General features: G+C 45.1%; 1 protein-coding gene across 2 annotated transcripts; it reads left to right on the top strand.

Moving 5' to 3' along the window:
- Positions 1-149: 149 nt before the first annotated feature.
- On the top strand, positions 150-8,710 carry WDR77 (WD repeat domain 77). Of its 2 annotated transcripts, XM_036869012.1 has the most exons (10): positions 150-431; positions 693-878; positions 1,716-1,857; positions 2,136-2,185; positions 4,572-4,642; positions 4,779-4,833; positions 5,307-5,378; positions 5,980-6,088; positions 6,621-6,689; positions 7,275-8,710. In XM_036869012.1, exons 1-10 carry the CDS (start codon positions 317-319, stop codon positions 7,432-7,434), a joined length of 1,029 nt encoding a protein of 342 aa, XP_036724907.1. In that variant the 5' UTR covers positions 150-316; the 3' UTR covers positions 7,435-8,710. The 2 variants fall into 2 exon arrangements, with proteins under 2 accessions (XP_036724907.1, XP_036724916.1); XM_036869021.1 differs by lacking the exon at positions 6,621-6,689 and having other exon boundaries at positions 174-431.
- Positions 8,711-9,568: the final 858 nt, after the last annotated feature.

The raw sequence follows: 9,568 nt of genomic DNA, 5'->3' as shown, positions 1-9,568 counted from the left end.
CTGTCAGGGGCAGAAACAAGATGGTCGCTCACAAGTCTCGCGAAAAGAGAACATCGTGCCCTTTTCCATCAACTTCCGGTCGAATTTTTTTTTTTTTTTTTTTGTCGATAAGAAGCGCAGAGCATTGAGAGCCTGCGGCAAGAGGTCGCTCGCTGGAAAGCGGAAAGGAATTGTAGAAGCAATTCTCGCGAGATTTAGGGAGGCTGTAGCCTGGCCAGAGGGGCGGAGGCCTATAGAGGGACCACGTGGTGGCTCGCGGAGCTGAGTCTCCGGCGGGCGTCCAGTTTGAGTCTAGGTTGGAGTTGGAATCGTGGAGATGCGGAAGGAAACCCCGCCCCCGCTAGTGCCCCCGGAGGCCCGGGAGTGGAATCTTCCCCCTAATGCGCCCGCTTGTATGGAGCGGCAGTTGGAGGCTGCGCGGTACCGGTCGGGTGAGCCTAGGTCCTGGGTCTGGGAGTTCCCTCACCCCACCCCGAATGCCCTTTCCCGGGACTAAACCTTCCAGCCTGCCCCCAGCCCCCCGCTTACCCCGCATGCCATCCTCACCCCTGCCTCGCGTCGCTGAGCTCAGTCCCCAGCCGTGCTCGGCGTTCCTGGGCTCCGATCCAGACACGGCCAGCTGGCTGCTGGGCGGTCACCAGGGAGATTAGCCCTTCCACTCCTCACGCGCTGACAGCTTGTATCTCCCTTAGATGGGGCGCTTCTGCTCGGGGCTTCTAGCCTGAGTGGCCGCTGCTGGGCTGGCTCCCTCTGGCTTTTCAAGGACCCTTGTGCCGCCCCCAACGAAGGTTTCTGCTCCGCTGGAGTCCAGACGGAGGCCGGAGTGGCTGACCTCACTTGGGTAGGGGACAGAGGTATCCTAGTGGCTTCCGATTCAGGTGAGTCACTTTCTCCTCAACCTTACAGGTGGGATGGAGGCCAGGGGTATAGGTCGGGCTGGGCTCAATTTTTAAAATCCCATACTCAGTGCTTGGGGGAGCTTGAGGGTGTTGGTCCCGAAGGAGAGTAACTGTGTAGGTAGGAAATACCTTTCCCAAGATTCTAAATTGTTTGGTGGAACTTCCTAGCAAAATCCATAACAAAATTAACAAATTAATTGGAACTATTTTTCTTCTCTGTATCCACCCAACCCCAAACCAAGGATAATCTTGATCCTAAAGATGATGCCGAGGCCAATCTGTGCACTTTCCATTTCTTCCCATTTTATTCTTAAATGTCTTTATTCTGCTTTCTTTGCCTTGAATGTCAGACTCAGCAATGGAGGCTTTGACATAAAAAAAAAAAAGAAATCAGAATATGGACGTTGGCAGACATTGCATGGAAGGATAAAGGTGGGACATTAAAGATTGAGCCTCTCTGGCAATTGAGCTTGAACACTCTATATTCAGGGCAGCTATTTGGGGATTTTCTGTACTTAGTCACTGTACCACATATTTTATGTTATTCAACATATTTTTATGACTGTAAGACATTTATTCAAATTGTTCAACAAATACTTTAGTATTAGTATTTAGTATTTAGTACTAAAATACTTTAGTATTTAGTATTTTTAGTGTCCAAATAATTGGGAATATTTAATCGTACAGACTGTGTGCTACTCAGATCATTGGGGAGATTTCCTCCTTGTTTCCTGAGAGCTTAGAATCCTAGAAGCGAATTGCTGTCTTGGCATGATCCAAGCTTGTTTCCCTCACCCTCCTCCCCACCCCCAACAGGTGCTGTTGAATTGTGGGAGCTGGATGAGAATGAGACACTAATTGTCAGCAAGTTCTGCAAGTATGAGCACGATGACATCGTGTCTACAGTCAGTGTCCTGAGCTCTGGCACGCAAGCTGTCAGTGGTAGCAAAGACTTCTGGTGGGTCCCTCCTCTCATCGCTCCTGTTTCTGGGCCTCCTTTGGGTGTCTTTAGCATCATATTAGCCTCATTAAATAATGTTTTGGGCTCATTATAAGAACCCAGTGACTAATTATGACATGCCTATAAGGTTTTCTTAGAGATTTTTGCAATGCATTGTAAAAGTAGGCTGTACCAGAAGTCCAGTAGGCAAAGACATAGGACGTTCTTATTTGAACACACGTTTTTATGTAGGTAGTGTAGGTCAAATTAAGTCTCTGTTTCCTTTTGCTTCTTAGCGTCAAAGTTTGGGACCTTGCTCAACAGATGATTCTGAACTCATACCGAGGTGAGTGCATGTTCTTTCCTTTTCAGTCCTGGCCTTGGCTGTTTTGTTTTTATTCTCCCCTTTGTGCTCTTTGAACTTTGCTTGCATGTTAGTGATATCAATTCTTTGCTCTCCTGCCTGGTAGTGTATGTCTTCCAAAACTAAGGTCAGGCTCCAATGTCGATTCTAGCCCTTTTCATAATTTCCCTATTTTTTTTTTTTATTGACAGCCTCACCACCTTCTTGGTCACCTGAGGCTGAAAATCCCAGTCCTCTTCCACTCCTCCTGTTTCCCACTATCAGTTGGTCCCCAAGTTCTTTGGAGTCTTTTTCCATTTCGTCAGTGACCTTCCATTCCAATTCTTATGCTCCCATTTACTTTCAGGCTTTATCTTATACAGACGGTGGCACTCATCTCATCGTTCTACCTGTAATCTTTAGTCTTTCATTGGTTTCTTGTGGCTTGCAGGTTAAAATCTCATGTTCATGTCCTGGCATTCAGGCCTTTTTACTGTCACTCCTTCAAGCATACCATGCTATCTAAACCTGATCACAGTAGATCTTTGGCATTCTCCAAGTATAAACCCTGATACTTGTGAATCTTGAACGTTTGAATATTCACCTCCATAAAATCTCATTTTTTTGGTGAGAACCATCATTTTCTATTAATGTTCCTTTTTCTGCTCACTTTCATTAGCAGCACTAGCAGCTGACTTTATTTTGGGAGCCATTCCTCATGAAGATACCAAATTTTAATGAAGATAATGTATAGAGCGTTAATATGTGTGTGGCTAAGAGATGTAGATATGGGTGATCACTGGTTCCCCCAGTGACTAAGTGCCTTTCTCTGCCAGTTCTAACTTCAAAGTGCGTGATTCAGATATGGGCGAAGCAAAATCATAAACTCATGTATCTCCTGGAGCTTCAGGGTCACTTGCAGATAGTTAGACAATAATGTTAAAATGTCAGTGCTCAAAGTCTGCTATACTTGCCTTTTGTTTCCTAGACTTACGGTATGTTTTTCTGGTCAATGCTAAATAACTTTTTCAGCACTTGTTCCTTTCAGCCTTTTTAATTAGTTCTTTGTGTTTATTCTTATTCCCCCCACTGATTCCAAATTCCTTGAGGGCAGAGGAACCACATATTTTTTTCATCTTTTGTACTCCCCCATGTTGTTTGTCCCAAAGCTTTGCTTTTTTCAAGTGAGCAATACATTACTTTTCCTCGTGTTGGCTTTCCATGGATTCTGTGGAAGGTAGTTTGAGCCCACACTTCTGTTTCAGGGCAGAGCCACATTCAGACTATCTCAGAAAGTCTGGTTAAATCACTTTGGAGAAGGTGGTTTCCACAGCCTGTAATTAACATTTAGCGGAGACCTTTAACATTTTTAGCATGTAGCCCTAAAAGAATTTTGAAAAACTGTACCCTCTCACACATTTTAAAATTAGTATCTAATTTAAATTTAACTAGTTGCAAAGAAAGTTATATCTAGCCATGTCATTTATTGTACACTTTTATAAAATATGTTTGTCAAAATTTTGGATTTGCAGATTAAGCTCATTTAATTTACGTAAAACATCTACCAAATAACCTAACTGCCAAAAACCATATGCACTGTTAAGCCAGTTGGCCAAGTGAGACTTAACTTTCAGTCAGGAAAAGTCTGACTTCATTTTTAAATTCAGATAAGCTTATGAGATGTCCTTATGACAACCACCTGTCATATGTTTCAAAATTCTCATTATTAAAGAGATCAGTCACAGAACCACACTTGTGTTTGTGGTGTGGCTGAGAAAGGCCAGCCTCCTTCACAGAATTTTACTCGGGTGCTCTTTCTTTGTCTCAGGAAAAGCCCCTTTTGTTTCATACCTTAGGGTTTTATACTCCTGAGCATCATGGTAAGGTTTAGGGTGGGTGAGAGGTGTGTATTTCTTCTACACGTGGGAGAAGGGTGACTGTGAGAGTAGAGGTCAGCACTGCTGGCAGATTATAGGCAGCTTCTCAGTTCAATATGGAAGAAGAACACTGGAGAAATTCCCTTAAAACTCTCAGTGTCCAGAACTCCCTCAGAAGTCTTTGTGTGCTACCTGGAGGCATGTGTGCTACTGCTATTCTAGGATGTCTTTACTGTAAATTCCTCTCCTGCATTCAGCTCATTCAGCATTTAATTTATCTTTCATGTCTTTAGTGATTCATTTTCCTCCAAGCCTTTTGAGTTTTTATGAGGATATCAACATTTCCTCTTAGGTTTCATCTAATCCAAAAATCTCACAGAATTTGTAAATTTGTATCATGAGACTAGGCCTATTTCTCACACCCTCCCTCCTACCCCTTCATAATATCTGGTCTGCTTGATAGCAATGCCTGCATCTTCTCTGTCTTATTTCTTGTTCTGTCTCCTTTACAGCTCACTCTGGGCAGGTCACCTGTGTTGCTGCCTCTCCCCACAAGGATTCTGTGTTTCTTTCATGCGGTGAGGTGAGATATAATCTCTTTTTCCCTTCCCACCTCCTAACCGCACTCAGACCCTTTAGACCTAAGTCTAGTGTGGAGGGCTTCTGGCCAGCAGCTGCTTCTTTGGATTGTGAAGCCCTTTTTCTGTTCCTTCTTTTAGGACAATAGAATTTTACTGTGGGATACCCGCTGTCCCAAGCCAGCATCACAGATGGGTGAGTCTGAGAGCCAGTGGTGGGAGGGTGATACTAGGAACCCACGTGGAAGAGGCTTTCCTTGGCCAGAGTCAGAGGCAAAGCTGCCAGATGCCCAGTCCCTGACACAAATGACACAATTGCTTTCTTTCCCACTGAGGCACATTGTGTGCAGTGGGTCCCAAGAAGAAGGGCTGGTTCCTGAAGGGTGGGGGTTAATTTACTTTACATTTCCTGGATGGGCGAACAAAGGGGCCAGAGTTGTTATCTTCATGCTTTGTTTGAAACTTGCCCGTGATTCACGTCTGGGAAGGGCAGGAGGCTGATGGGTAGATGTAGGTTGTGAGAGTCAAGGATGAGGACAGGACTGCCTTAGCAGGGCTTGGGAAACTGAATAAAGGTGCTCCTGGGATTTCGAGTGACTTCGCCTGAGAAGCTTCGGCTCAGAGCTGGGCTCGGAGTCTTGTTCCAGACCCCTCTTCTCCCCTTTGCAGGCTGCAGTGCCTCTGGCTACCTTCCCGCCTCCCTGGCTTGGCATCCTCAGCAGAGTGAAGTCTTTGTCTTTGGTAAGGCAGCATGTCGAACTGTGTGTTGGCTCTGGGAAGGGGAGGATGAGCGAGAGAGCTGACTCCATAATTCGAGACTGTGGCTGCTCAGCCTCATCAGCACACTCGGGCGCAAGGTGAATTATATTCATGGGGGTGCAGGGAGGTGGGATGATCCAAAAGTGGCTTTAGTTTAGCTTTGGAGAGCATGATGATTGTTGTCCTAGTAGATTTGATTCCTGACCGTTTGCTGTGGCTCTTGTATTCATGGCTAGAAGTCAGTGGGCCGCAAAGCAAGTGGATTGCTACATGGGGAATACGCTTGTATAGTAGGGACAGTTGCGTTAACATGGTGATATGGCTGTGTGTGTGGTGACATAGTTTATGATAACAATTATGTCATCCATTAATTTAATTTCCACAACCCCCAAATGACCAATTATTCCTACTTTACCAAAGAGGAAACTGATGCTCAGTTTCTCCCCTTGCTCTGTAATGTTTCTCTGTAATGCTCAGAGGGGTTAACTTGTTCAAGATGGAGGACCTAGCATTCAAATCCAGATTTGGCTGAGTCCAAAGCCCATGCTCGTAACTTCTGTGATGTACTCCCTCTTTCCTTCAGGTGATGAGAATGGGACTGTCTCCCTTGTGGACACCAAGAGTGCAGGCTGTGCCCTCAGCTCAGCTGTGCACTCCCAGTGTGTCACTGGGCTGGTGTTCTCCCCGCACAGGTACTGTTCTTTGTCGTCAAGGGCCTGATGGGTATGAATAGGAAGAATGAGGGGGGATGCTTGTGTTGGCGTAGCATTAGCTGATTGGGTAGCTCCTTAAAGCAGGCACTGTTGTAGCTGGGGTTTTGGAATGTGAAAGATCTCAAGACTGTAGTCCATTTTTTGGGTTGTGTGGTCTCTGACTGCAAATGGCTAAAATATGGTCTTGTTCCTGCTCAGCACCCAAAATGATTAATACTGTGGGCTCGTAGGGCTGTGTGGTTGGAAAGCCTGTGTTTCTGGATCATCACTGAAGCTACAGGGAGGGGCTAGATGGGATGGTTAGTTGCCAGGATGGCTGTCCACCCTGACTTTGCTCCATTTTCCTCATCTTTCCTTGGAACTTGCACCTAGACTTGACTGGCCTTAACCCAAAGTGGGGATCAAGCCACCTTCTCTGATCATTTTAGAGTGGGCTTTGGGGACTGCCCAGTCAGGTTTTGTCTTGAGACCTGTGGGCTTTATGTTTCCCAACCCCCTCCTTCTCTCCTAGTGCTCCCTTCCTGGCCTCTGTCAGTGAAGACTGCTCCCTTGCTGTGCTGGACTCAGGCCTTTCTGAGGTGTAAGTGTGACGTGGAACCCTGTGATCAGGAATCAGGGAGGGGAGCAACAGGTGTCGGGGTCCTTTTTCTCTTTGGAAAACTGGGTTGTCTCTTTCAAGGAGACTTGGTGATGGAAGCAGGCCGACTGCTGACTGTCTCCCTGTCCTGGGGGCTGACTCACAACCAGCTCTGTCCCTGCTAGAGGAGGAACGTGGTGGTGGGTGTGATTTCTGAGCCTGGCATTCCAGCTGACTCCCAGAAAGGGACAGTCTACCCTTTTCACACAAAGAACCTCATGTAGGAAATGCAACCTGCTATAGGGTGAAAGGCACCAGACAGAAGATCTGATTGTACTTCCTTCTTTGCCATGAGATGCTGTCTGATACTGGCTCATATCACCACCCTTGGTCTAGCTATCATTTCTTCTATGAAAATAGGGCCCTAGATTGGATGATGAAGTCTTCTGTGGGTAGCTACACCACTATGCTGGTGACTAGGCCATATATATGGTGAAGTGTGCCCTGGGTGTGTTGGGTCTCTTCTTTCCATTTCTGCTTTTTCCTCTGTCTCTTACTATGCCCACACTTTTCTTTGTTCTCTTGTAGGTTTAGAAGCCGAGCCCACAGAGACTTTGTGAGAGATGCTACTTGGTCCCCGCTCAATCACTCCCTTCTTACCACAGTGGGCTGGGACCATCAGGTCATCCACCATATCGTGCCCACAGAACCTCTCCCAGAGCCTGGACCTAAGAGTGTTGCTGAGTAGATTGGATTTCAGACAAAAAGCAAATCCCCAATGAGTATCCGCTCCCTTTGCCCCTTCCCTCTCAGTTTGTGAGACAACACAGGAGCCTTTTACAGTATGTTGGTACACCAGATCTGTGCAGTTAATAGGCATTGTCTCTCAGCCTGGGGTAGGCTGGATTCTGGGGTCCTGTAGCCAGGGAAGAAAAACTTCCTTGAACATGGATATGTATGTATTTGAGTGTGTATGTAGATAAATAGTTTTTGTTGATGGGGGGAATAAAAAATCCATCCCGCATCTTTCCCAAGGCCCAATCCCCATTCCCCACCCCCCCCAGCGCCCGCCCCAAAGTTAACAAAAGATTTTATGCTTCCCATGTAGCTTTGCATGAGGAATTGGCCATGTCTGTATGAGGTATGGGATGTGGGCATCCCTGGATTCTTGGAAGCAGCTCATAGAGATAGGAGCAATTTTATTTTTTTATAGAGCTTAATTCACCTTTGTCATGGGCTGTGCTTCCATTCACATCCAGCCCAGCTCACCTTGAGGAAGAGCTAGGACACTCACCACAGTTTTGCACATCCCTTGTTATTAAACTGAGCCAGAAGTCCAGTTTCTGGCTGAATAAGAAGTTTGGCTGGTACCTGTGTAATGCCCCCACCCCACCCCCGACCCCCATGGAGTTGTGTATATGAGAGATGAGAGTGTATTTCTGCCATAGATGCCATAAAAGAGTTTCAGGATGGAGAGTTTAAAGGCATTTCAGTTAAAAACTGACACAGACTTGCATAGGAATGTCTGCCACTTTCCCACCTGAAAACAGTCTGGGGCCTGACCTTTTTTGCCTCTGGGCCCCTGTCTCTGGATATAGGAAGCCTGAATGCTATTTTGGGGGACTCTGAAAATTTTAAATACGGCATCAGAGAAAGAATCGGAAGTACCGGTCAGTGAAATAAAAAGTTGATTCATTGTTGGCTTGTCTTTTGAAGCGTGTGTGTCATGTGCCGTTAGACATGCCACTTATGTGAGCCATCAGGGTATCTCTTATAGCCTATTACTTTTTTGTGTGCTTCCCCAGCCCCCTAGAGTAGCTAGTTGGAACTTAAGGTAAATATTTGGTTACTTGGTTGGTGGCTACTGCCACTTAGAAGTTATGGATCAATTGCTGATTGTATTAAAACTAAATTAAATCAGTTATGTACTTCTGTGCTTTGCAAGTTTCGTTTAGCTAAAATATCATGAAACTGGGGCAGTTTCACGGGCAAAGTATTTGTAAGTAAAGCTGTGTTTCACCCTTGCTGAGCGTGAGCTCTGTTCTCACAATTACCCTGGAGTGAAAACATGGGAATTTGTTGTCATATGATCTAACTGTCAGGTTTGGGGGGAGGTGGAATCGAAGCCCTCACTGTTTGTGAGTGTAACTTCTTGGGAGGTAATAGGATGTGTTGGTAGAAACACTTAAGTTCTTCCCAGCGGTAAAAGCTTAAAATTTGTGATCACTTAGAGAAAGTGAGGTAGAGGGTGAGGTGGGTAGGAATTAAATTTTCATGGGCATGTTCCTCATGGACTTAAGAATGATAGAAAAGTCAGTGAAAGAGATAAGAGTCCAAGGAAATAAATATAATGTGTCAAGGTGGTTAAAATGACATCAGAGAAGGAAAACCTACAGTTTGAACAACCGTGTTACTTAATGTAAAAAATATTAGTTTAGATTCAGATAGATCTGTGCTGATGCAAGTAATTCACATCTATTTATGATCATCACCAAGACATTTGCAAATGTAATCGAAGTCACAGTAGGAATGACCCTCACAATTGTGATTGAATGTGTCTATTACAGTGAGAAAAAAAAAGATGGTTCAAAATAGAAGGTGACCTCAAAATAATCAGAAATGTAGTATCACATGCAGTGTTGTTTACTAGGCTATTGACTTGGGAGTAGTTTCAGTACAGTGAGCACAGATTTGCTGACCACAGGTGGAAATGGGCTCATTTTGTTTTCTTTGTTTAAAACCATACAAGCATATATTTTGCATTTAATCTCACTGGTTCAAATATCCAAATGCTGGAGTAAGTCCATTTCCCTATCCTCATTGTTCTTACTGTGAAGTCCACTAACCTGACCAACTATATTCCACTGCTGATTTCTGGTGCT

This window comes from Balaenoptera musculus, chromosome 1 (genome assembly GCF_009873245.2).
Source record: "Balaenoptera musculus isolate JJ_BM4_2016_0621 chromosome 1, mBalMus1.pri.v3, whole genome shotgun sequence".
NCBI lineage: Eukaryota > Metazoa > Chordata > Mammalia > Artiodactyla > Balaenopteridae > Balaenoptera > Balaenoptera musculus.
This window is presented reverse-complemented; position numbering and strand designations above follow the sequence as displayed.